Source organism: Nymphalis io, chromosome 18, assembly GCF_905147045.1.
Source record: "Nymphalis io chromosome 18, ilAglIoxx1.1, whole genome shotgun sequence".
In the NCBI taxonomy this organism is placed as follows: Eukaryota; Metazoa; Arthropoda; class Insecta; order Lepidoptera; family Nymphalidae; genus Nymphalis; species Nymphalis io.
Genome location: NC_065905.1, coordinates 4,818,379 through 4,846,048, shown reverse-complemented (window position 1 = coordinate 4,846,048; position 27,670 = coordinate 4,818,379). Strand labels below are relative to the sequence as shown.

Below are 27,670 nucleotides of genomic sequence, written 5' to 3'. Positions count from 1 at the left end.
CTTCATGTGAAACTCATCTCGAATGTCGAAGTCCTGGATAGGGACGTTAATATACCAATGGTTTTCGTGAGTTCGAAGAGACCTTCTTTGCTTTCAGAACCAGACATTGGAACATTCCTAATATCCACAGTGGTAGTTCACGATTTTATTTCAATTTGTTCAAATCTAGACTTAACAAACGACATCAGATAAAAATATGGTTCTTTCAAAACAAGTGTTATTTTTTTTTTAAATAAATGTAAAGTTGGCCATAGAATAAAATCACAAAAATGCTTTAAAGTTTTTTTATTTAATTAATATTTTACCATGAACGATCATAGGCTAAATGAATAATACATTTAAATAAACTACAATACCTACAATCTATTGGCTTTTGTTAGAAAGCTCATCACTATAATCTAAAATTAATATAATTAAAATTTGTTAAAATGTCTATTATTATAAGTTTTACATACTTAATATTTATTCTTGTGCTACAGTTAATTCGATAGTAGATTATCGTCAGTATAAGAGAGATTTATACGGTAATTTAAAAAAGTTTCATTTTCATGGTTTCAAAATGTTATATATTCTCTCTTTCTTACAATAACCTGCACGAATAGTTACAAATAACCTAGATATAAATTTTATAAGGTAGGTACTAGGTACACTATATTTTTTTATGCAAATAATAATTATTCTATTGTTAAGTGCATTTTCATTCTTTTAAAAAATTCGCTTCTTAGGAACAACACGTAAATTCGGAATAAAATAATTTATTCTATGAATAAAAAAATAAATGAACTAAAATAAAAATAAATCGCATCAGAGTTTTATATATAAATTTAATTATACTTAAAACTTTTTCATTTTTGAATACCTTGAAGGTACCTAGCCTAGCCTAATACGATAAAGGTGCTTTTTAAAGTCTATATTAAATATTTACTTATATATCAATAAAATATTTTGGCACTAGGTTTATATGCCTATAATTTTTTATATAATATTATATATTTTTCATGTAATCTAGCTACATTTATGAATAATGTACATATATTATTTTTCATGGCAAAGTATAAATGGATTCGAATTATATTTTTAAAACACCTAAAAAATCTTCTTATGCCTGACACTATTTAAATAATCGTTATCATTATTTTAATAAAATTTACTTTGTAGTCGTAAAGTAATGTTTATAGTTGAGGTTATTTTAACAGGTTCTTTTTGCAACTAAGAATTTATTATACATTTGGTACAACTAATGAAATTATCTATTCCATAGACAATAACAAAATAGGTAAAAAGAGGCTTAAATAGATTTTTAAACTATTTGTTGCAATCATCAAAATTTAAATCATTGCTCTAAGGACATTAATTTTGTCAATTGTAATTTGTAATTTTAATTTGATTTAAATGTATTTGTGTTTTTAAATCAGCGCTCAACATCTTATTTTGCAACGCTTTCAGTGTTTATATAAAAATCTTTTTAATATGCATTAAAACTTTAGAATTAAACTCGCTTTTAATTTTGCTGTTTACTTAAAATGCTGCGATTCGATTGTTTTATTTGTTAGTTTAGCTTATTAATATATGCCGAAGAACTGAATCTTTATACTTGTATAATAAAATAAAATATGACAAAACGTAAATCGTTCGTAATTATAACGACTATTAATAATTGACTGCCAACAATAGGTTGGTCGTCGCGAAGTCGATTACTATTCTCTCGTCCGTTACTTACAAAATCCATATCTAAATTTTCAATCAATACGTTTGGGAACATATCGATCATATGATTGCTATGACAAGAGTTTAATGTATTATTTGCAACGTTGAGGTCATTAAAAGTAATATTTTGTTTTAATAAAGAGCTTCCTAAATTATATTTTTTATGATTTTCTGTTTTATTTTTACATGCATAATATTTCTTTTTAATGTTAAATTTAGGTTTATTTATAATTTTGGTCCTCGTTGGGCCGTGTTGGAAAGCGGATCAGAGTCTTTTGAGACTCTTATGTGAGTCCGTGCTGGAACTCTTGAGGGAGCCGCCGAACCTTCTAGAGTGAGAAGTAGTCGTTCTTTCTCGGTCCAAGCTTGCCGCTCGTAGGATGAGCCCCCTTGATTGTAGAAGGGACGACGTCGGTCTTACCTGGAAGGTAAATATTTTAAAACTATAATAACATTTGGCTATTCGTACTCGATTTGCAAAATAATTCAGATTGATAATAAAGTAATGATAATACAAGCGCAAATTAAAGTTCAGTGGAACATTATGTTGGATTCTTGCCTCGCCGACTATTACCGCATTCATTCATAACATATGCCTTATGAGCTTAAGTGGAGGGGAAATAGTAACATTGATAATTTATTGACAACAGGAATAGCTGTTATTCTTTTTTATGAAAATAAATTTACATATGAACCAAGATGTTTTAGTTGATGTTTTTGAGGACGTTTGTTTCCAAAAAAATATATAAAAACTCGGTATTGCTGATTCGAAATTGCTAAGAACCTACTTCGCAGTTTGCATGTCACTCGTGAAATGTTTAATATTGACTAATTCGATACGCGTATCCTTTACACGTTATATTTTTTATTTATTACGAGTATAATATATAAATAGCTCTACGTGTCTTAGTATTTCTTTTTAAATGTATTTTCAGAAATAAACTTAAAAGGTATGATATATAATAGTATGAGTATGTGTATTTATATTTTTACTTGTTCTCCAACAGATCCAACTCGATGTGGTCTCCCCGTGCAACTCTCCGTGAAGGAAGTTTCCATTGACTTGTGCGACGCCTCGCTTATAGATTGAGACAGTAGTTGGGTCGTTGAATTTGAGTCTTCCATGTTGGACAGATCGTCTGGGCTGTCTTCTCGATGTGGGGTGTCGGATTCCTGAAAATACATTCATATACTTAAATCGTAGCAGTAAGTTGAGCACATTGGTATTGACACTAAACAATTTACACAGAGGTACTTGCTTATGAAAACTGGAGTCACTCTTTTGCGATTAGAAGAAATTTCATATTTTGTTTTTATGAAACGAAAGAATCAAACAAAATAATATAAAAAATGTCTGCGTTATTTAAATAATACATAGTTACTGTATGTGTTGATTGAGGCCCTTTTTATAGCCATCGCTATTTTTTATAACTATTTCCATAACTCTATCGCTCACCTCTTCCAAATCTCTTAAGCCCGTGGGGTACTGTAGTCTTTTATTCTCATCCCTTTCCTTCTCTCTCTCCCTCTTTTCCAGCTCATCCGCAAGCATCATTACTTCCCAATGGCTACCACTTCCAGCGTAGGCTAGCAAATAAGAAAAAAAAATTGTATTTCCAAAAAAAGCCGATTTTTTTTTATTATATATATTATTTGATTGATAATTTTTATTTAATTTTTCTTTGTAAGAAATATTTCTTTATTATTAGAATTTTTATCGTAAAGATCTAGTTAAAAAATCGCTTACCTCTGATTGGCGATTCTTGGCCTTGATTAGAAAAGCCGCGTGACCTTCTTGAGTTGCTTTCAATGAACTCTTCAAAAACTGGCGTACGAGGAATTGACTCCGAATCACTACTTGATGAGGTTGAACTACTGAAATTTACATTTAATAATATTTTACTATACTTCTCGTACTTAATGCAAAATAGACTATTAATAAATTGTTTAACAAGTGTTAGCTTTATTGGGCCTATATATTGGAGAATAAATAACATTATATTTCGGACCAGCTTAAAGGTCAGAAGTGGGATTCCACTGGGATAACTTTATTTCGGTGAACACCTAGACACCCTACTAAAAGTTTAAACCAACCACAGAAATATGGGTAGAGGCCACAATGGTAAAATTAAGTGTTATAATGATTAGTAAGTTGAAGACATGAAGGGGCTTCAACTTGTATACCAGCTGTGGATATGTAGAAGGTATACCTATGAATATTGTTAATTGTTGTTATTGTTCTATTAATTTTCAATAAATTTGTAATAATAATAATATTTGTAAATCAGTAGCATATTACTAAGTAATGTTTTTTTTGTTTTCTTTTTATATATTATAATTTCAAGAGACGTGAAAATGCCAGGAAAGGCCGAATGTTAGCACTTTATTGATGGCCGTATCGGTCAGTTGAATATAACTTGTTATAAAATTACATCTGGCCATTAACTGTCATTATGGAAGAAGACAACTGTCATGGTAGCGGTTTTAAAAAAAATGGACGATCTAAGAAATGAATTATTTTTGGAATAAGATTATATCGGAGAATAAATAACATTATATTGACAACGGTGTCTTATTTCGGACCAGCTTAAACAAGATTATGATTTATTTGACAACAACACTTAATATTTTAAATTAAATTTATAAATATTTAGTTTTATATATGATCTGGTAACTAATAGGATATTTTAAAAGTGTTTGCTTATATATTTAGTAGCCATATATAAATATTGCGTAACTCTCTTTTAACTCTTAGATAAAATGAGGAGAGATTATGTTTACCAATCGCTCCAGCTGTAGTCGCTATCGATATCCACAACCACATCACTACAATTCATCTTCGCAGCGGCGCCGCGGTTGTAACCGAAGAAGGACCCCAGGCTGAACTTGCGCTGTGACCGTTGCGACAGTGGTTCTGTTTGATCAATTTACATTAAATAAAGAGGGTGAAAAGTAAATTACAACAGATCAAATGGAAGAGGCTTTTGATTAAAGTAATAAATTCTGACATGAAATTCACAGCCCATAAATATACTACTACTAAGCAAAGACTTTCTCTCTCCTTAAGACAATTTTGTAACTTAATTCACTTCGTTGGTTCATAAAGGGATATATGTACCTGCATATAGTAGAATTGTTATATATAACATATATAGATTGAGGTTAACAATAAACTACGCAAATTCTGGATTCGAACACAGATAGCGATACACAGATAATATGTTTAGACTAATATTATGAATACACTAGACTAGAATAATACTGGTGGTAGAGCTCGTCTGGATAGGTACCACCCACTCATCAGATATTTTACCGCAAAACAGCAGTACTTGGTATTGTTGTGTTCCGGTTTGAAGGGTGAGTGAGCCAGTGTAATTACAGGCACAAGGGATATATAACATCTTAGTTGGTGACTCATTAGTGATGTAAGCGATGGTTAACATTTCTTACAATGCCAATGTCTATGGGCGTCGGTGGCCACCATCAGGTGGCCCATATGCTCATCCGCCTTCCTATTATATAATATTCCTATATAATATTCTATTCTATATATATATATATATAGAATAGAATATTATATAGGAATAGTCCACTACTATAGTACTTCAGTCCTTTATAGTTTTATATATATATATATATATATATATATATATATATATATATAAATTAGTTTATCATATAGTATTAGTTTCCATTAGTGTACTGATAGGTATTTGATTCTGTTAAACTCACTTCTGTCTTTCCTTCCCGTATGATGCATTCCAGTGTCAACTGATAATGTTTTCTTTATCTTCGTTTTTGTGTTGTCAAGGTGAGTGCCTAAAAATTGAAAGGGGCGTATTCCTCGTCTACTCATACGGAGGCTTGACTGTTCGGGACTGAGCAGTGATCGATCTTCTGACGTCATGTGCGGAGATATTGGCCTTCACGATAAAATAAACATGATTTAATTTAAAATGAATATAAATGTTAATCGTTTCAATGTAAGTAACCTAAGTAGTTAAAATATTACTTTACTGATAACAACTTACCTTGTTAAATCTTGTAGCTCCATTGTCTCTTGGTAGTTTTGATCTTCCCACGATTTTCTTTGTCTTATCTTTTCAGCTCGTTTTCTCGAATATGTTCCAGCTTTACCATCTAAATTTAAGTCTAATCTCTTAGACTTACTGACAGACCAATCTTCTTTACTAGAAGATGTTTTAGCAGTTTTTTTAGACAGTGATTCAGCTAACGATTGTAGTTCGGAATACGTCAGTTTGGAGAGTTCTATTCCTTCTGTCATTTCTGTCAATTTCTCTTCTGATAAAACGTCGCTGGAGTGTGTGTCTCTTAGGTTCGGTGTTGATGATATTCTTCTATCAGTTGTTGTAACTTCTGTAGTGCTTATTTCAGGCGGGGAAGTGGTGAAAACTGTGTCTAGTGAATCGCCTCTCTAGAAATGTTTATACATTTTAATTAATACGAAATTATACAATTATATAAACAATTTATATTGAGTTTTAATTATTGTGAAACATAGTTTTTAATCATATTTTAAGATATATAAGGTGAAAAAATGTTTTTATTTATTATTACAATTACAATGTTAACTCTATATAACGACACTGAATAGACCACGCATTTTTTGCGTTTTTGGGAGTTGTCGTTAAATGGGGAGAAGAAAAATCATTATTATTTTACTATGTATTATCATATTATTTACTGGTCAAGTATAGAATATACAAAAAACAATTTAAGATTAAGTTAATATTTAAATAAAACGTACATACCATGAAACCTTCATCCATTCCCGATATTTCATCACTGCCAGAACTATTTTTTGACTGCCCTAATAATTTGAAGTCATCGCGTCTTTGGAATTGCACTGCATGTTCAGTACTTGCAGTGTTTGGTTGTACTCCAGGTAAACCTAACCTTTCCAGCTCTTGTATTCGATTTTGCAGTTGGCTTATAATTTCATCACGCTTACGAACTTCATTTTCTAACGTATCAAATCTGTGAAATAAAAAAAATATTATTATGTTTATAACAAACTATATTGAACATATTCTATTTATAAAAAAAACAAAATTTATATAGAACCTTTCTTGAAATTTTCCTTGGACGTCATACAAATGCCTTTGAATTACTTTCTTAATACCAAAGAGTACTTCTCCAAAATATTCTTGGTCTTCAATTGATCCTGGAAAAATAAAACGATCTACAATCAAACGAAGTATCAATAACTATGTTTTGAAATTATAAAAATTGTAGACACAGTAAATTTACCTCTTAATAATTTTCGTTGATTTGCTACCGCTGATATTAGTGACAGTTTGGGTTTGTCTGATGGTACTCTTATTTCTTCAGGTCGTAGAGATTTGTAGTCGTAGACAGGTTCAAAATTAGATTGTAGCTTAAAGTCATGTTTGAGGTTTGGTTGGATATTTTCAGTATTTAATATTGATGGCTTGCTTACTTGAGGTGAAGGTGTTTCTAAGGATTTTGGTACATTTATATCTGAGGGTGTTTTTTGTGGTAAAGGTACAGTTGGAGCTGGTAATTCAAATACATCATCGGAATCATCCACCGGAATACTTGCGGGTGGTGATGGTAAGGTATGTCGATGAAATGTTACACTTTTAGCGAATTTTGAATGTCTCATAGCGTATCCTTCCACCGTGGGTGCTCGAATTAGTTTTTTTAATTCCCTGCTTTTTTCAGGACTTTCTGCAGGCGTTACATCTTCTGACAATTTTTTTAATATAGATTTTAGTGTTCTTCTTTCGAGAGTTTCGTTAGACCCGTGGCTTTCAACTGAATCTATAGATTTTCGTTTAAATTTCCTTTTATCCATTGTACTACCCTCAGAATGGCTTCTTGTAAGGGTATCACATAGTAAATCTTCTGATGAACTCGCACAGTCTAAACTTGAACTTCTAAATTTAATAACTTTTTCAAGTTCCGCTAACTTCTGTCGTTCATTGAGTATTTTGAGCTTTTTTACAAATGGAAGTCCACCATATTCTGGTGAAAGATCATCAATAGATTTATATTTTTTATCTTTTGATAATGATGATTTTATGTTAGCTATTTTATCATTTGATAAAAAACTTTTTTTGGGTGACAATGTCAATAAATCTAAGGACTCTTCTTGGACGGGTTCTGAAGGAGTTGGCAAGCAAGTTTTTGATTTATCTTGTGTAAGATTGTCATTTTTAATTTCCGTTTTAGCATTATCTATCTTAACTAGTTGCGCAGTATTAATTTTTGGCACACAAATACTTATGTTTGGTTCTGGTAAATTTCCTTCTACTGAATCTTTAGAAATATTTGGAGATTCACTTTTATCTTCTAAGCTAGGTTTACTTTTTGAGTCACCCAAAATGGCGGCCTTTTTGAGTTTAGTCCAAGGCTTTTTAGTCTTTGGCTCCTCCCGGCTCTCCTTAGTCTGAATGGGAGGTACTTCTAAAGCCGATTTTTCGTTAACTGGCGTTTTACATTTCTCTGTTGAAGAAGTATCACTTTCTTTAGACGACCCTCCACCCTGTAATATTTTTAATTTTTCTCGAAAACTAGACCCGACAGACTTAGCTGGTGACTTTATTTTACTTACAACAGAATGGGGTATTGATATTAAATTCCCTTCTGTTTTTGGTGTAGGTTCTACTACTGCTGCTGGTTTTTCAGCGATTCCTTTTGTGAGTGGCTGGCAAACTGCAGTTCCATCACTTTTTACTTGTAATATTTTATCTCGAAAACTTACTTTAGGCTTTGAAACACCGTCACTCGAGCCCGAAGAATTTTTCCTTGATGTTTTAGTTGTTGGACTCTGTAGTTTACCGGGTGAACTAGATTCGGAGCCTTTTCGCATCGGGCTAAGATTTTTTACAGTTGGACTTAAGGGGCTTTTTATTGAACTAGGGCTAATAGTTTCAGAGCTAGAGGGTTGGTTACTGACTGTAGGTGTTAACTGATTTTTTTCTCTTTCTTCTTTAGCTTTAAGTAATAAAAGTCTTTGCAGTAAAGGGAGTCCAGCTCCTATAACTTCTGGTTCTCCATCAGGCGGCGCTGAACTAGTCGAAGGCAATGGGTGAGTGGGAGGAGGTGATAATATCACTGAAGATGTTGAAAGTCTCTGTTTTGCAACTTTTTCTTCTCGATCCTGTTTAAAATTAAAATATTTGTGAATAACATATCTAATAGTCAGGCTTAGTTATTAGTTGGTAATTTCACGTTTTTTTACCTGTTTTTCTTTTAATAGTTTTAACCGCGATAGTAATGGCAAGCCAGCTCCAATAGGTGAAATAACTTTTTCACCATCTTTGCTCCCAGAAGTCGTTTCATCGTTGTCCTAAAATAATAATACTGAAAGATGATGACTAAAAAAAACAAACCAAAAAATACCAAATTACCTTTATTAAAGATGTATTTTTATAGTTAGTTAAGTAATAATAAAGTTTATAAAAATTTTTGTATTTCTTGAAAAATATTCATGATTTTAAAAAAACTTCAAGCTACTTTACGACTTATTTAGTAACACTAAAGATGCAGTAGCGTCTTTCCTTATTTTTAATTTTCCTGTATTTACAGTAAGTGGGATTATCCAATATAATGTAATAAATAAATAAGAGTATATGCATACATCTTGGTGCTGTGGCTGTGAGTCATCGCTCTCAACGCGCGGCATGCGGCGCAGCTTGGGCTCAGCAGCGAGCGCTTGCAGCTCCATTGACTCGCCGGAGCGTCGACCCACACGTGACCTGCTTCGAATCGCGTTCCTTATTCCCTGTTGAGTTAATGACGTAGTTTAAAACTACTAAATAATGTTTGTTTCGAACACGTATAATATTATTATACACTACTACTGGTGGTAGGGCTTTGTGCAAGCTCGTCTGGGTAGGTACCACCCACTCATCAGATATTCTACCGCAAAACAGCAATACTTGATATTGTTGTGTTCCGGTTTGAAGGGTGAGTGAGCCAGTGTAATTACAGGCACAAGGGACATAAAATCTTAGTTCCCAAGGTTGGTGGCGCATTGGATATGTAAGCGATGGTTGACATTTCTTACAATGCCAATGTCTAAGAGCGTTGGTGACCACTTACCATCAGGTGGCCCATATGCTCGTCCGCCTTCCTATTCTATAAAAAAAAAAAAAAACTTGCAATGCGATTGTTAGATGTTTTCTTTCTAATTTTTTTGATAAAAACCCAAAAAGACATAAATATAAAAAAAACAATTAAGTCAATTTATTAAAAATAAATAAGCAATTTTCGTAAACGTTACCCACATTAGCTAAGGAAATAATTAGGATAATAACCTTTACATCAGTACGTAATTTGTGGACTATTCTTTTAGGAGCACTTCCGTCCCCAGCTGATTTATCTGGACTTATTTCACCTTGAATAGATAACAACATTAATTAACAACATTTCCATTATTTAAAAAAAGAAATTAAACTACATTAATTAAAATTTTCGACTAATACTTTTAACTTTTTGCCTCGACATGCTTTTCGCTTCTTGTAAACGTTTCCTGCCTAAAGTCTGTAAAATATCTTGAGCTTCAGGATAATCTTTCATCGCTGCTAAAACATCTTCACGTGAAAGAGAGAAAAGTTCAGAATATCCGACAGATCTTACATCCGCTGTGCGCCTGGAAAAACAAAAAATAATTAAATTACAAGTACAAGAAAACCTGATGTTGTTGCGTTTGATGATAAATTTTCTTAAAAAAATGTATATATATTTCTAAACAAAACATAAAAAAAACAAGAAATATAAACTCAAAAACACGAGCACAGTTATTTATTCTGTAAGAATAAACTCGAAACTCATCGAAGAAAACGATCGTGAAATATCATAAAGCGACATACGACATTGACTATAATAATTATAACATTTCAAAAATACACGTATCGAAATAGTATATCATCATAAGTCAGTTGGCAACAATTCGGGTGATGCTGTAGTGGTTTCTAGCACGTTAAATATTTAAAAACTCGACGCTTTAATATCATATTTTGATGTGTGTACATTTTTAACAACAACACGTCATTGACTGATTTCTTTAGAAAAAATGGCTTGTTTCTTTAAGCACACTTAAAACAATCAAAAACGGCATCAAGAACGTGCAGTGTTCAAATAAGAAAATTTAGTAGAGAAGCTAAAGGTGGTAGAAGAAAAACCTCGCCATTTACCAAAGTCCACAAACAAGTCCACGAGAAAGAAGATGATAAATATGAAAACTTTATATTGATACTGTGTATTGATCAAGTAATATTAAGCTATTTGGAATTTTAGAGCAAACAAAATCCCACATAAAAGATGGGTATCAATATACATTAAATCTTTTATGTTAAAGTACTTCAATGTATTTATGGGGTCCCCCTCCCCTCCCTCCCTATCGTCAGAGATATCAAAGAGTTTTTTATTGTTTTAACGAAATAATAAATTTAAGTGCAAATAACCTATTATATATGTAATAAGTAACCAAATATAAATAAGGCAATAAAGTACAATTTTAAAAATATAACTGAATACAAAATATACGTTAATAGAAAACTAACTTGTTTAGACCATCGAGGTTTAAAATTCCTATTTCTCCAAAGAAATCGCCTGCTTTCATTGTAGTTAAAACTCTTCCAGTCTCTGATATTACTTCTAGTATACCGTCTGCTATTATAAACATTTCTCTCGCTACTTCGCCTGAAAAGAAAATGATAATTGCGTTATAACTTTATTTCTTACGAAAGCGTTTATTTCTTATTTATATTTTAATAGTATTATTTTTTTACCTTTTCTACAAATCGAATCACCGGGCGTAAATATATAGGCCTTCATTTTTAAAACCAAATCGTGAAGAAATTCTGGTTGACATTCTTGAAATATTGTCACCTGAAATGAAATGGTTTGGTGTTTTTTTGGGTGAATTTAATTTAATCTTGTAAAAGGTCTATGTTAAAAGTGCTCGTAAGAGCATGCTTGAATGGAGTATATTTTTATTGGATTTTGATTAACCAGATGAAGAGATTTTATCGTGAGCGTCTACGTCGGGGAAGAGTAACTGTGATAAATTTCAAGTCAATCGATCCGAAATATCTCGCAATGAAGTGGTATTTATTTTATATAGATAATAAAATAATTAATTGAAAGAAAATATATTTTACTTTGCAACAGTTCTACTTACCTTTTTTAAAACGCTTAAATTAACATGTAAAGCCAGTTCGGTCTTCAGTTTATCTGGTAACAGACCCAATGCAGTGTTTATATCGCCACCGCCCTGAATTCTTCCACGAGACCATGAGTAGTCATACCATCGAAGTACTCGACGCTTCATACCTCCTGGAACCTGCAGCAATAATGTATAAATTTTATTATAATATAAGTGGGTGGACAGGCAGATGGGTCACCTGATGATAAGTGGTCATCAATGCCCATAAATAAATACTATTTAATTACTTTTTTGTAGGGTAAGGGTGATTCATACTTATAATTTATTTTATATCCTAGTTTAATATTAGGCTTTGAAGGCATTTTAAATAAAACATGGACAAAGTAAAGTAACAGCCTGGAAAAAAAACCGAGATGGCCTAGTGGTTAGAACGCGTGAGTCTTTACCGATGATCGTGGGTTCAAACCCGGGCAAGCACCAATGAATTTTCATGTACTTAATTTGTGTTTATAATTCATCTCGTGCTTGGCGGTGAAGAAAAACATCGTGAGAAAACCTGCATGTGTGTAATATGTACCACATGTGTATTCTACAAACCCGCATTGGAGCAGCGTGGTGGAATAAGCTCCAAACCTTCTTTTCAAAAGGGAGAGGAGGCCTTAGCCCAGCAGTGGGACATTAATAGGCTGTTAGTAATGCCCATAGACATTGGTGCCTTAAGAAATATAAACCATTCCTTACATCTCCTATTCGCCACTGACCTTGGGAATTGAGACGTTATGTCTCTTGTGCCTGTAATTACTTGAAACCTTTTAATGGAATATAAGAAAAATTGTATTACTTATTTAGATGAAAAATACTCACGGTTTCAATTACGGAGATGTGATATATATGGAATAACATTAGCACCTTTCGAATCGGAACACAACAATGCTGTTTAACAGTAGAATATCTAAGTGTTACTCTTTGTAAGAATGGGTGGTACCTACCCAGGCTTGCAATAAGACATGACTTGGAAGTCTAGTAAAACGGTTACAATTTTTTTCACTAAGTTCTTATTATCACTACATTCATTATATTTATATACATTTTTATAATTTATCAGGTTTAATTAAATGATAAATGACATAATGTAATGATAAGAATGTTCGCTATACTCTTTACATTTAATACAAATATTTTCAGCATGATATAACTTTCCCGTAAGTGATACATGCAATCCATTATGTACTTACGTATATGGATTCGGTACACGGTGAAGTGCTTAATTTGCGCGATGGCGCATTATAAGGGAAAGCCAATCAATTTAATGAATTGTGAAAATACCATTGACAAAAGCTATGTAATCAATTCGTTAGCTTTCGTATATAATAATAAATTAATTAATCTTTCATTCGATCCATATAAAAAGGTACATGTTTACATGATAATGACAAATGAAACTGATGATTTACAACTTTGGTTGATGAACAAAATTATTTTCTAACTTTGAAGTAACGTCAAATTGTTGTATAGCTTAATTTATAAAAGATGTTTGGTGGGAAGTAATCACTGATTTTAAGAGAGACATAAGAAAGAAGAAGATGTAGCATCCATTGATACAGTATTGTTTAACCAATTATGTTCAAGTTTAATTATGCTTTAGTTTGGTATTTACGTTTTTAACTACTCTGACTCAAATAGCTTTGATACCAGTTTATTTCACTTATTGCTTTTACGTTTGGGGTAAAGTGGTGGTTAAAGTTCTAGAAAATTCAAACAAAGGAAACCGGATTTGTTAATGCAACTTCATAATGTTGGCTATTTTTGATGAAAACTATTTAAATACTCTTTTGCAGGGTAAGGTTGATTCATACTAATAAATAATTATATATCCTAGTTTAATACTAAGCTTTGAAGGCATTTTAAATAAAACATCGTATCGTAACAGCCTGTGAATGTCCCACTGCTGGGCTAAGGCCTCCTCTCCCTTTTTAAGAAGGTTCTGGAGCTTATTCCACCACGCTGCTCCAGTGCAGGTTGGTAGAATACACATGTGGCAGAATTTCAGTGAAATTAGACACATGCAGGTTTCCTCACGATGTTTTCCTTCACCGTAAAGCACGAGATGAATTATAATTACAAATTAAGCACATGAAAATTCAGCGGTGTTTGCTCCGGCTTGAACCCACGATCATCGGTTAAGATTCCGCGTTCTTACCACTGGGCCATCCCGGCTTTTTATTTTTTTAATAAAACATGGACAAAGTAAAGTAACAGCCTGGAAATGCCCATTACTGGGACAAGGCCTCTCGCTTTGAAAAGAGGGATTAGAACTTATTCCACCATGCTGCTCCAATGCGGGTCGTACTGTACCTAACAGATGTGGTAGAATTTCAGTGAAATTAGAAATATTTAAGTTTACTCAAGATGATTTCCTTCACCACGAGATGAATATTATCACAAATTCAGTGGTGCTAGTCTAGATTTGAACCCGCAATTGATTGACGCATTCTAACCACTGGGCCATCATGAAATTTTATTGCAATGTAAGGAACCAGGAAGATTTTATTGCAATGTAAGGAACTTGGCATTACGAATAATTTAAGCTCCTTTAGAAAGAGCCTAACTGCCAATTGAAAAATTTGCAAGAAAAGAGGTAGGTGAAATAAGCTAGTGTAAAACAGTGTCAAGTGATGTTTACTACCATAAAATAGAACGCACGTAATGCTAAACGCTTGATTTTTTATTTTTTTAAGCCTTTTAATGGAATAGAACAAAAATATAGTAATGAACTTTACGATTTGAAACAATGGATATGGATAATGATATGATTATGGAACATAATATACAACTAAGGGTATGATGGTTAATTGCTTTATTTAAAACGAATGAGATATATATATTGAAATATAAATATTGTTGGCTAATCTGTCTTGAGATTAGCCGCCGTGGCCGAAATCGGTCTGGAGGACATTATATGTTCCAGATAGCCTGTTCTTTGTTCATATTCACGCTATTAAAATGCTACAGTTTTTAATTACTTCACACATGGAATTAGTATTCTTATAAAAGAAAGACCCCAAGCTGATTGAAGTCATTTCAATTTGGCCTTTAAAGGCTCACTGCCTATCGAGGCTTCAGTAGACACGGTCATTATATGTCAGAAAGTCATAGGCGACATTGACTATAATAATTTGAACGTTTAATATAAAACTTATAAGCATCAAATTACCGTATCATGTACCGTAAAAGTACTTTTTCTTTATTTAAAAAATTACATATAAAGATAGTTCTCACAAAATAACAATGCTGTTTTGAAATTAATCCTAAATGCAAAGAGCCCGCGTCTTATTACTAAAAAGCTACTTACGTAGAGGAAAAGTGTCACAACTTATCCCGTCATGATATTGCCAGTAGACTCGGAGGATCACACTTCACGCGGAAGTTTTTTTAAGTAAGTTTATAACTTATGTTTTTGTTTCAATAAACATATTAACAAAACAGAAAAATAAATGTCATTACAATAAGTAATGGCACTTAAGAAAATAATTCCATTTTTTTATTCCTTTTTTTATTACTATTATTTTTTTATTGCTGCTATTACTGATAATTTACATAAGTATATTTACTATTTACTATAAGGGCTATGCAAGTCATTGTAAAAAAATGGGGTTATTGTGATGAAAATGAAAAAGTTTTACCTTTTAAGTGATTTGGTATGAAATACGCTGATGTCGAAACAACAAGTTTCGAATTACGTATATTTTTTATAATCAAACAAGTTACATTGACTACTTCTTTGGTCTAGTGCATAGATAAAAAGTTTTTATGTCAAAGATCGCCAGAAGCAGCCCGGAGTTTGGAAGTTGGAAGCGTGTACACTCCCGTCCCTCAGAAAGCACCTAAAGCCTTTCGTCCTGCGCCTTATCTCTTTCCGGTCGTGACGACTGGTCGTCCCATTGGATTACGATAGTGCAAATATGCTTGTGCACTATAATATGTCTGGCTCAGTTGGCTAATCTCTTTTGAACTTTATACAAACTCGTTTGGGTAGGTACCACCCACTCATCACATATCTACCAACTGGTATGTAAATGAAAACATCTACACTCGGATTTGAAAAAACGCCGCAGTAGAAACGGACTTTTGAATTTGTTCGCCTTTACTTCGGAGTATCCACAGATGATTGAATATCAAACAAAGACATCAGTCACTTAACACACTCTTGCGCATAAGCGGTTACGCGAGTACGCGGTTAATTTATCGCAAAGATAAAAAAGCATCCACGGTATTATATGTGTACCTTTTTATATGACAATCAAATTAGTTCTAAAATAATCCATTATTTGCGTACATCTCATTGTTTTGTTAAATTTATAATTACTCGTTTTTTAAATAGTTAGTTAATCATATGTACTTATTTTTTAAATACAGATTTACCTTTCAGTTTTAAAAGGATACAATTTCTTATGAAGGTATCGTTTGCAGTTATAATAAATAAAGTACAGAGATAGACATTAAAATATGTCGGAATGGATTTAAGGGAATTCTGTTTTTCTCATGGCCAATTGTATGTTGACCTATCTAGATCTGGATGCGGCGAAAACCAATAAATACTAATATCTAATATCCCACGAAAATAAAACTAAAAATGTTGTTATTAGTAAAATACTATAAGTCCGCTTTTAGTGATTTCTTTAAGCGTGGAACCGCGGGCAGAGCTCTTTACCAATAAAACGCTTAACTGAGTGATTAAAAATAGCCTGATATTCTTTAAAGTTCAAGGCTGATTATACTTTTAAGAAACAGTTGTATTCATTTTTGTATTTTTATATTAGGATTATATTTTATTTATTAATTAATATAAATTAGATTTTCTTTGATAGTTGATCTAGTATAATTTACTTAAAAATGGTTTTGATTTTTTGTCCATAAACAAAAATATATAATTATTATTATTATATATATTGAATAAATAATAAATAAAACTGTATTATTACATATGCATTATTATTAAAACAAAACATTGGAGTGGTTTTGAAAATTAAATGAGTTTAACTGAGAGAGTGAAATTAAATGCAAAGTGAATGAAGACATCTACAAAATTTTAGTCTAAAAATGTTAAATACTTTTTTTATGTCTCTTAGATTTCTTTAAATATCATTCTAATTAAAATATTTATTATATTATAATATATTTTATTTTTTTAGAATGAGCACTATTCTGATTACAAAGAATAAACGGATATCAGGCAGATGTCTTCTTTAACGTTGAGGCTTTTAAAAATACATTTACATTATTTCAGAAAACAACGATAAAACCCGTTACACAATAAATGAAAAATATTATTTTAAATAATGGAAATTTTCATGCTAATTGATATATAAATCTCGAAATAATATTTTTTACTTAATGTGATCTCCTGAAAAGTTGCTATTATGTAGATGTATGTATCTTCTATGCTGCCATCGACCTATATATTATAAAAAAAGATAATTAACGTAAGACTGTAATAAGACCTACGAGGAAATTGATTAGTTAACTACATTCTAAATTTAAAAGATTTTGTTTTACCTTATGATGTCGCATATAAGTCTTCGCTCCATCCAATAGTCGCTCGAACTCTAGCCTATTCGCGTTTCTATTAGTGATGACGTTACCAACTTGACCCACTATCGTTGCGAAGATGAAAACGCCAATCAAGTAGCTTACAATCGTGAATATGTATCTGTTGAAAAAGTAAGTACTTTTTAATACACGGCTGAAACAATTATGCATATTATTTGGTCATAGAGAAAATTAGACTAAGTTACACAAAGCTAAATATTAAAAAACTATCAGTGGTAAAATAATAGTATAAGATATAAATAGAAAAATAAATAAAACAATAGTGTTAAAAAAATAGAACTGTGCAAAGTTTTCGAACAGTTGCAATATAAAACACGTTAAAAGTAAATAATAAGCGTAAAAATTAAAAAATGGCGGTTTCAAACAATGAAGGCTGTTCGAAAACTTTCAAATACTTCCCGAAACTAACAATCGATGAGAAATAAAGGAAATGGTACAAACAAAAATAAACAATTTCATGACAAAAGATACAATTTCATTCACATCAATTTATGTTACCCGAAGTTTAGTCACTGCGAAGCGAACAGCCTCCAAATTTCTGCCGCCGCCATTTTAAATTTATTACTCATCAAAATGGCTGTTTCCCTCTAACACGTTTTCACAAGCAATAGCTGTTTAGTAGTGCTCGTGTTGCTCGAAATTGGATTCAAATGTGTAACTCTATTCATAACTAAGCTTTTGACAGTTGTTAGCGTAAAAAGTTTTTATTATTTTATTTTAAAGCGCAAATAAATAATCAAAACGTGTTCTCGGTAAAAAGTGCCAAAACTTACCTGATTTTCTGCATTCTCGTTTAACGGTTAATCGTTGATTTGAACAATTTAATAACATATTACAGTTAAAATAAATCAACAAAAAACATATTTTTATTTCGAATAACTAGATACGGTTGAGATAAACAGCCATTGTTAAATATTGTTAATTAATTGGTTATTCAAAAAGCTTTTGATTGGTCAGATCATGATTACCGTTAAATTGAATAAAATCCATTCAATATTTAGCATAATTTGAAGATACAATTCAATTAATTTTGATGTGAAACATGGATCGGTGCGCATTGAGGGTAAGACTGACTTATATGTCATGACGGCAAACGTCATGTCCCCTCTTAGCCGCGACTCTATTCTCTCGTGTGTTCGTGGCGCGTGGTATACAATTTTATAATAACAATAAAAATATATTAATGAAATTAATGAAACTATTTATATTGGTCCATATTTATTTAATGGTTTTCTTTAATTATATTCTTTAAATAACCGTCGGTTTCGATGTTTCTTATCCGACGTGTGTATCGTAACGGCCACATTTTTTTAATTGAAAAATTATTAACGTTCTATTTGTTTGTTTATTTTCGAATATTCACGTTCGGAAATTGAATTGACATCGTAATAGTAATGTATTCGAGAATATTCTTTATCCATCAATCGAGCACACAAGCGCTTCAACCAATACGGGGACGGGGAACCAATCCACTATGAAATCATTCATTTACCAGAGGGTTGACGTTAGAAGGTTGGCCGTAAAAGTCTGAATTTTTTTTATGCGGCTGACAGTGCTGACCCCAAATAAATGGTTAATCAAGCCAATGAACACTAAAAATAAAAATTAATAATAATCTTCCAAATCGATTTCGGCTAGGCGGCCAATCTCAAGAGTGATTAACCAACTACGCAGGAGATATTATAGTGCATAAGTGTGTGCGCAAACACAGGTGCACTCTCTATTCCCTAACTATCATAATCCGATGGGACGGTAATCCGACACGACCGGAAAGAGTTCAGGCGCAGAACAAACGTATTTACGTGCTATACGAGGCACAGGAGTGTACACATTTCCAACTCCCAGACTCCGGGCTGCTACTGAGAATTTTCTGACAGAAAAACCCAATTACTTTTTATATTGGCCCGACCTTAATTTTAAATTTCTTAATTTTTTCTTAAATTTAACCCTCCGGGTCTGCGGCCTTACATCAAGCCACTAGACCAACGAGGCAGTCAGAATAAAAATTAAAGTTTGTGTGGAGAAGGATTGGAGCTTTTTCCGCCACGCTACTCGAATGCGGTTTGGTGGAAGCACATGGTATATCGTTACGCAAGCTATTCCCTCACCAGATGTATAAAGACGAGGGCACTTTAGTAATTGTGCAATATGTACCTTATCCTACCCTATATACCTATCTATAATCTATATGATGGTTAGTACACTGGATCAATAATACGTTCGTTGTAAGGATATAAAACCTTTATATCATTAAATAAACGTTCTTAAAAAATGAAAAAGGTCTATCTACATCAAAGTTAACGTAAATAAATTTGGCGGCTATGCTCACCCAAGTAATGAAGTAATCGAAAGTATTTTTTATCTTCCTGTAAAAAATAATACCAATCTTCGAAGAAATTACATTAAGTCTTGATTTCTTGCTGAAATACAACTGAACCGAAACCTTGCCCTTTTGGGACTTGTTATTCGAAGATTGAGATTTTCGTATAATATGTAACGGACTAATTCGTAGAGAGAGAAGGAGATAAGATTTGATGTTTGATATTTCACAAAGGGTTTTTATATTGATATTATTAAAACACTAAGATTTATTTACGTAATTGTTTGGCAATCAGTTATGCTTTTCCTATATTATAATTTCCCACTGTTGGGCTAAGGCTTTCTCTCGTTTGGAGCTTATTCTATCACGCTGCTTTAATGTTTGGTTGGTCTGTATCATAATGACTCCGCGGTGCTTGCCTGGGGTTAAACCTGCAATCTTTGATAGGCGTCACCTCCATATTCTAACCACTAGGCCATTTCTCCTCTTATAGTTGATTTTAATATTCATTAGTAACATAATTCATATATTTTGCTTTATCATGAACATCAAAGGTGCGGAAATCGAATGAGAATGAGTAACAGATGAATAAATTAAGTTGATATCAGAAACAAGTGACAGCTTCGTCTATAAAATCTAATGTAGTGAAATCAGATCGTTTCAAATTGTCGTTATAATATGTCATTTTCAGGTATAATAATTACATTAACATATAAGGACGGACACGAAAGAGATGTGACAAAATTAGATCGCATTCGTTGTGACGGAAAATTGTTCACGTCTAGTTAGAGTTTTCATATGTAAATCACATTGAATACGTCTTGCTTATTTCATATCCGTATAATTCCTATTACTGTAATGAGATGAATAATTCGTTTTATTATTTGATAAAGTTCAACGACCTTCATGATATTTCGATGAAATGAAAAATATTATTTATTGTAATTACAAATCCATCCATCTTATTACACGGATGGATTTAATTTATTCTATAGAATTAATTTAGGAACCGGCGGTAGGTTTTGACAAACGATAAGCAAGTGTAACACTTCTATATATAGAATAAAGATTTTTGACTTTGACCGGTAACATCGGTAACGTCAGATTATCATATCATTTATTATGTATGTACCGTAATATTCGATTTTTGTCGACCTTAATTTTTATTTTTCAGAACTCTATTTTTTTTCAACGATCATCACGATATTATTGTATTGAGATAAACAATATAGAACAAACGTTTTACATGCGCGTTAAAAGTGATAGTTCTTTTAAAGATGACGACGGAGCTTGGAAATAAGCAATTAAAAAATCTTAGGTAATGTTTCTTTTGACTTTAGTCACTTTGTATTACTTACCCTTCAAAACGAAAGACAAGAACAATAAGTATTTGACCTATCCAGACAGGCTTGTACAAAACCCACCATCAAATGCCGCGATTAGAACTATCTAAAAATTAAATGATAGTGGTTACATTTTTGTATTATGTATGTTTTTTTTTATATAATTCTAACCGGCATTGAACCCTTAAAAATTTGGTTTAATTTGGGCAAGCTCAAACATAGATTGTCTGTCTGTCTTGGTAGGCACTATGTGGAAAATACTACATATATATACAATTCATAACATGCCCATTAATATTTATATAAGGCAAAAAAACTTAGGAGTATGACATTTAATTTTCTTCTTACTCGAATGACATTCGCTTTGACTCATAATTGAGAGAATTGTGAAAGGTTCTAACCGTTCAATTAATATAAATTTTCTTTGCTTGTTGGTTAAAAATTTAATCAAACTTAGATACATAGATTGTCAGCTTAATATTTTTCTTTCTAACAAAAAAACAAAGCACACGAGCTGAGTGAGTTAACCTTGAATGTGAAAAGAGGTCATTTCAGAAACGAGACATTGCGAAGCGGGTATTGTTTCTGTGAAAATCTTTCTCTCACCAAAGACTTGCTTAAAGGAGTGCTTCTTAAAACCTAATAAAAATAGATAATAGAAAGATAAAACGTTAGACCAGTGGCTTAATCATTATTAAATTTATAGACGTGAACCTATGAAAGAGAAGTGAAGTTCTTACGGCCTTCAGTGAAACGATATTTTATGGGTGTCGAGAGGCATCCCATAACTCACAGATATAAGGCCGGACAATTTTCAGCCTGACCTTATGTAATATATTGGATAGAACTCCACCTTTTTATGTTAGATCGTACAGTGACCTTTTCAAGATATCAAATTATTATTGGTATTGCAAATTGAATAATACATAATAATTGTTTAATAGATTTCTAATCAATGTTCTGTGATTATGTGTTATTATAAGAAGTAAATAATGTCATGAAAGGGTCAATGATTTATTTAAATTTTAACTGTTTTATGTGACGTTATCTCGCCTGTTATTATACCAATTGTCACGGCAATCTCGAACGGTATAGAAGTTGTGTTGCCACGCGATTTGTGGTTATTTATATCAAAGTGGGTAGTACTCTTCTCCATGAAGAGATACGTATATTTTTCAACTATCATGTTTTATGATCAGAATCTATTAATATTAATTTCAAACAAATATTTACCAACATACATTTTTATATAAGTAAAATATGTAAAATTTAATATCTATTAATTCTTATTATTTATGGTATTAATTTAAATGAGGTTATTACTCATATATTGTTATATAATTATTTCTTATTTCAATACATTTAAAATGTAGCCCTCATCGGATAAGGATAATAATAATAAAAATTGTGCCTGAACAATCGCAGATGTTAGTTAAAATATTAGCCGTATTGAACACTAGTGTCATAGCAAAGGTCAGTCAGATAGGCAATGCTGATCTTATTTCTTTGTATGAGTAAAATTTATACAAAGTTATGTCTCCTCCTCCCGTTCCATTACCTTTCCATTTCCCCTTTAAAGTTTCAACTTTTAAAAAATATTTATTATCGTATACTTACGCTTTTAATTATCATCAACGGTTCAAATTTCAAGAAACTCCAGTGAGCAAATTTATTTCAAATAACCATTTAGATATTATCTGTGCGTCTTTCGCCGCCATTTCATACTTTTTATCGATCTGCATTTATTAAAAAAAAAAAACAATTCTCCACAGACGTTGTCCATACCTTTGGAGTAATTTATTAGCGGATACTAACGTTTTAATTATCACCAACGTTTCAAATTTTATCTTAATAGACTCAGTTGTTTCAATCGTGTGTTGATAGTTATTCATGACAAAGGATTTTGTAACTATATATTGTAAGAACTATATCTCATTCCAAGTCTATCAGTTTACCGCCATAAACAGTATTTTCACTGTTCTTGTTGCCAGATTAAAAATATAGACTATTATTGATTAATATAAAAAATGACAGATACTCTCCAGTAATATTCAATCCCATCAAAAACATAAATGTGAAATGATAGCCAAGTTCAATATTATGATATATACCTAGGTTGTTGACTTCAACGAAAAAAGAAGTGAGATTTAAATGGTTGCCAAGTTCAATTTCCTGAAATTTGATTTTCAAGTTCCTGAAATTTATTTATAACAACATACAATTATTTTATAACAACTTAAAACATAATTCTTCTTATAACAGGAAAATATATTCAAGCCTAAGGTCTGACTTGGCTAGTTCTCATATACGAATTATTATTGAGTATCTACTAAAACAGTCATGGAAGAGCCCTATGTTCGATGGCTAGTTTCTACCAGCAAGCCAAATTTTCGGAAGAATAAAATAAGAACTTATAACTTTAAGACTTGCGAAGGCTATAATAAAATGAATTCCCATGTTTTTGATAGGATATCATTACTTTTTGTACAGAAATTATCTAGTAATTTTTTATCATTTTATTATAATTTTTCAATTCATTGATTCTATTAGGAACACTTATAGTGCCTGAACTGTAAGAATCATCAATCAAAATTGATGACAGCTGGACTATGTAGTATATGTAGATTTTAAGGTCTTCACTTGAATATATAACAAGTGGAATATCACCCTTAATTTTTTTTAATCCAAATATATCAGTTTTAGTACTTATAACTACTTATAACTAACAGTGTAGTCAGTTACAACTTATAACTAAGAGTATAGACCTATCTGGATGCCAAATTTGAACTTTCTAGGTCATCTGGAACTGGGTTAGAGTTTTGATCTATAGGTCAGTCAATGATAAAAATAACGATTTTTGGACGTGGCTCCAAATGGTTCGTGTAATATTACGCACGGTGCTGCTCGCCAGTTCTGTTAGCTTGAACTTGGTTTGACACGTTACCGCGTGTCTAGATAATAATTCGTATCATATCTAATATTATATATTACAATCTGACTTAGTTTTACAATATATTATTTATATTTAAAGTTCTGAAGTTTAATCATTTTTGTATCCCTATTTACTTTCATTAGATATTATTAGTGGAAAATTGATTGGTTTATGTGTTATTTCTGTGTTATTGTTTGTTTCCCAAAAATTAAATGAATAAATAAAATAAAATCATAGTAAATTTATAATAGATTATTAAATTGACAACGAAAATGTATAAATATCGTGACCAAGAAGGGTCTAAGCATCTAAATCGACTGTGCTCTTACTGTCATTGAAATGTCCGAGGAGTCAGATAAACTAATTTAGTTAATGTTATTATGCCATATTTTATAGTCTATTTCGCTAAAAGTAAACGACGACATATTTATTGAGACAATTGTTTATTGCTGTTTTTAATATTCCACAGTCAGAAAATGAAACTCCAATGAGTAAATTTATTAAATAATCATGTAGATATTATCTGTGCGTCTTTCGCCGCCATTTCATGCTTTTTATCAATCTGAATTTTTTAACAAACAAACAAATCTCCACAGACGTTATCCATATCTGGAATATTTTCTTATTATTTTGGTTGAGTTTTATTTTTTAATTTACTTCCATATTTTATTTTCAGGCAGTATTACAATTTTAATTTCCATCTGTGATGCAGATATTTAATTTTATTCTACATATTATTGATTACAAATTAAAATATTTACATAAATATGTGTTTAAAACAGACACATACACACATATATAATACACGTAATTATATCATGTATTTTTTGAAATTCGTTCTGAATTTGGAATAACAATTTAAAATGACAGCTAAGATAAATTTAAAATGTCGATAGAATCGCTTTATTATCCACGAATGATATATAGAAGCAATCGAACAATATTTAAGATTAATGGGTTCGTCTACCAAGGAGATTGCATGTTAAAAGATATATTATTGAGAAGACATTTGCTGCACTTGTTTGAAAATATAATATAAGTATATTTGATACAAGGTATATAGTATCCATGCGTGTGTTTAATTTAAAAATCTCGAAGCTCATCGTATCACATTTCACGAATTAAATATGAAACGAGTTCTAATATCATTACCGTAACAGCCTGTGAATGTCCCACTGCTGGGCTAAAGGCCTCCGCACCTCTTTTTGAGGAGAAGGTTTAGAGCTTATTCCACCACGCTGCTCCAATGCGAGTTGGTAGAATACACATGTTGCAGAATTTCAGTGAAATTAGAAACATGCAGGTTTCCCCCTCGGTAAGTCGTATATACGTGTCAAAACGTAAATACGACATGACATGATTTCTCTTTGACCAATATCATTGCTGGTCTATTTTCAAATAAAATACCAATAGAATTATGCTAAACGATTACTATTGTCAGAAGTAATGATACAGACTATTAATCAGCTGTCCTGAGTAAGTAAATAAACTATTAGATTAGAAAAATCTAAAATATTATAATATCCTAGGCAAATAGGGAAACTTTTTGACTACCGCTTCTGTAATATTTTTTGCAAATTGAGCATGATGTCAATAAGATGCAAATATTTTAATAATACTGCTTATAATTAGTTTTTAGTAGCAAGATTCAAAGATTACATCACAAAATTAAGTTTGATTGATTAACAAACGCAATGTATAAAAAAATAATTTAATTTTTAAAGATAAAATACCTTATGTATGTATGGCTGAAAGTAAACAAATTGGAGATATAACAACAAGAACAATTCGAGATTTTTTTAAGTCAGCCTATAATTGATATATATTTTGTTACAATACTTTTATATAAGCAGTAACACAATGATTTTCTTAATATATAATATTGGCTTCCTAAGTAGTAAAATAAAAAAAATGTGTTCAATCTTATAAATACTTCATGAGCTAATGAAACATAGTAAAATAATTCCAGAATTCTTATCTTATACTATATCCCATTAATTTAGGACCTCACAAAAATATTTCAAATCAATTACTAGCTGATTTCGACAGAGATAACACTCACAAGAGGCCGCTCGGCAACCAATGGCAACCTAAATAACATTTATGAGCTTGATACCCCAGATAAATGTTGTCTAGGAGTGACAGGCATCTTGTTTTAGATGTATTTTGCTTTTGGTTGAATGTAATACAAAATTCTGGTCAGATAATGACGATACTATTGAATTACAGAAGAGACTTTTTGATTGATCTGTGGACGTAACTTCCTCATTTACATGAACTTGTGTTCTTCCAGTGGTCAAAATCCGACCTTAATAACTCCTATCAACTGCTGTCAACGAAACATTAGTAAGCAACAGCCTGTAAATGTCCCACTGCTAGGCTAAGGCTTACTCTCCCTTTTTTTAGGAGAAGGTTTAGAGATTATTCCTCCTCGCTGTTCCAGTGCGGGTTGGTAGAATACACATGTGGCAGAATTTCTATGAAATTAGACACATGCAGGTTTCCTCGCGATGTTTTTCTTCACCGTAAAGCACGAGATGAATCTTAATCACAAATTAAGCACGTGAAAATTCAGTGGTGCTTGCCCGGGTTTGAACCCACGATCATCGGTTAAGATTCACGCGTTCTAATCACTGGGCCATCTCGGCTTATCATCAATAAATAAGTAATACAGTGTAAGTTACTATTGTGCCGATATAATATGTGGGTGGTACCTACCCAGACAGACTTGTATAATTCCCTTACGAAAAAGAATATCACAAACATTTTTAGTGTGTTTTAATTAGCCTCTTATACAACTTTAAGCCTTATTCTTTATATATGAAAAAAGAAACAGTCATCAAAACACCATCTATCTTTTTAATTACCAAATTTGTCATAAAGCATAGTTGTTAAAAACATGACATAAATACTCTTTATATATTCAGTGCTTAAATCAGAACCAAAATATGCAGTAGGTAGGAAAAGTAGGTAGTTTTTTTACTTTAATTTCTAGCGGCGACCTAGTTTACTGAGATTTAATCTGTTCAATTTCCTTTGATTCTATAACGAAACTACGTCACGAAAGGATATATGCTAAAGATGAATATTAATTAAAGTATCGATTACTTGATTAGATTACTAGAGAAGGAGTTGGGTTCATCTTAAATAATCCACAGGCAAATGATCACGTATTTTTATTAAGAACTAGCCCCCAAATAACAGATAATTCATGAAACATCTAGGTGTAATCATAATGTCTTAAAGTCTTATTTGTAGTGAATGGCAAATAGTATTGGCAAAGAAGAATAAGGCCACTAAGACTGTTTTTGTTGTTTTGACACATGTATGTTGACGTAAAACAAACCCACTGGCAAACTAGTCCAAAGAATGTTTAATATCGGGCACGCAGTTAGCAAGTATGCCAAATTAGTTTTTCATGCAAATTAGAACTTCAAATAATTAGGATAAAGCCAAACGAATGATAACCATTGATAACATAAACGAATAATGAAAAACTAAATGATCTTTTAAAATATACAGCAACAGCCTGTAAATTTCCTACTGCTGGGCTAAGGCCTCCTCTCCCTTTTTGAGGAGAAGATTTTGGAGCTTATGCT

At 31.7% G+C, this 27,670-nt stretch overlaps 2 protein-coding genes across 6 annotated transcripts in view; one reads left to right on the top strand and one right to left on the bottom strand.

Annotated features, from left to right (window-relative positions):
• Positions 1–27,670, top strand: part of LOC126775553 (histone deacetylase 3) — a 398,376-nt gene that overhangs the window by 18,189 nt on the left and 352,517 nt on the right. The window lies entirely within an intron of this gene.
• The window catches only part of LOC126775511 (uncharacterized), a 109,766-nt gene continuing 83,441 nt past the window's right edge, over positions 1,346–27,670 (bottom strand). The window contains exons 10-27 of one of the 4 annotated variants that reach the window (XM_050497493.1): positions 17,423–17,576; positions 11,882–12,043; positions 11,490–11,589; positions 11,262–11,400; positions 10,182–10,348; positions 10,014–10,093; positions 9,335–9,478; positions 8,936–9,043; positions 6,979–8,854; positions 6,793–6,910; positions 6,480–6,705; positions 5,739–6,142; positions 5,440–5,630; positions 4,489–4,621; positions 3,455–3,582; positions 3,164–3,294; positions 2,701–2,880; positions 1,346–2,128 (exon numbers count right to left, since the gene is read on the bottom strand). In XM_050497493.1, coding sequence (XP_050353450.1) covers positions 1,973–2,128; positions 2,701–2,880; positions 3,164–3,294; positions 3,455–3,582; positions 4,489–4,621; positions 5,440–5,630; positions 5,739–6,142; positions 6,480–6,705; positions 6,793–6,910; positions 6,979–8,854; positions 8,936–9,043; positions 9,335–9,478; positions 10,014–10,093; positions 10,182–10,348; positions 11,262–11,400; positions 11,490–11,589; positions 11,882–12,043; positions 17,423–17,576 — 4,597 coding nt within the window. In that variant the 3' untranslated portion in view covers positions 1,346–1,972. The remainder of the gene's footprint in view (positions 2,129–2,700; positions 2,881–3,163; positions 3,295–3,454; positions 3,583–4,488; positions 4,622–5,439; positions 5,631–5,738; positions 6,143–6,479; positions 6,706–6,792; positions 6,911–6,978; positions 8,855–8,935; positions 9,044–9,334; positions 9,479–10,013; positions 10,094–10,181; positions 10,349–11,261; positions 11,401–11,489; positions 11,590–11,881; positions 12,044–17,422; positions 17,577–27,670) is intronic. The other 3 variants (XM_050497495.1, XM_050497496.1, XM_050497497.1) reach the window with 3 other exon arrangements.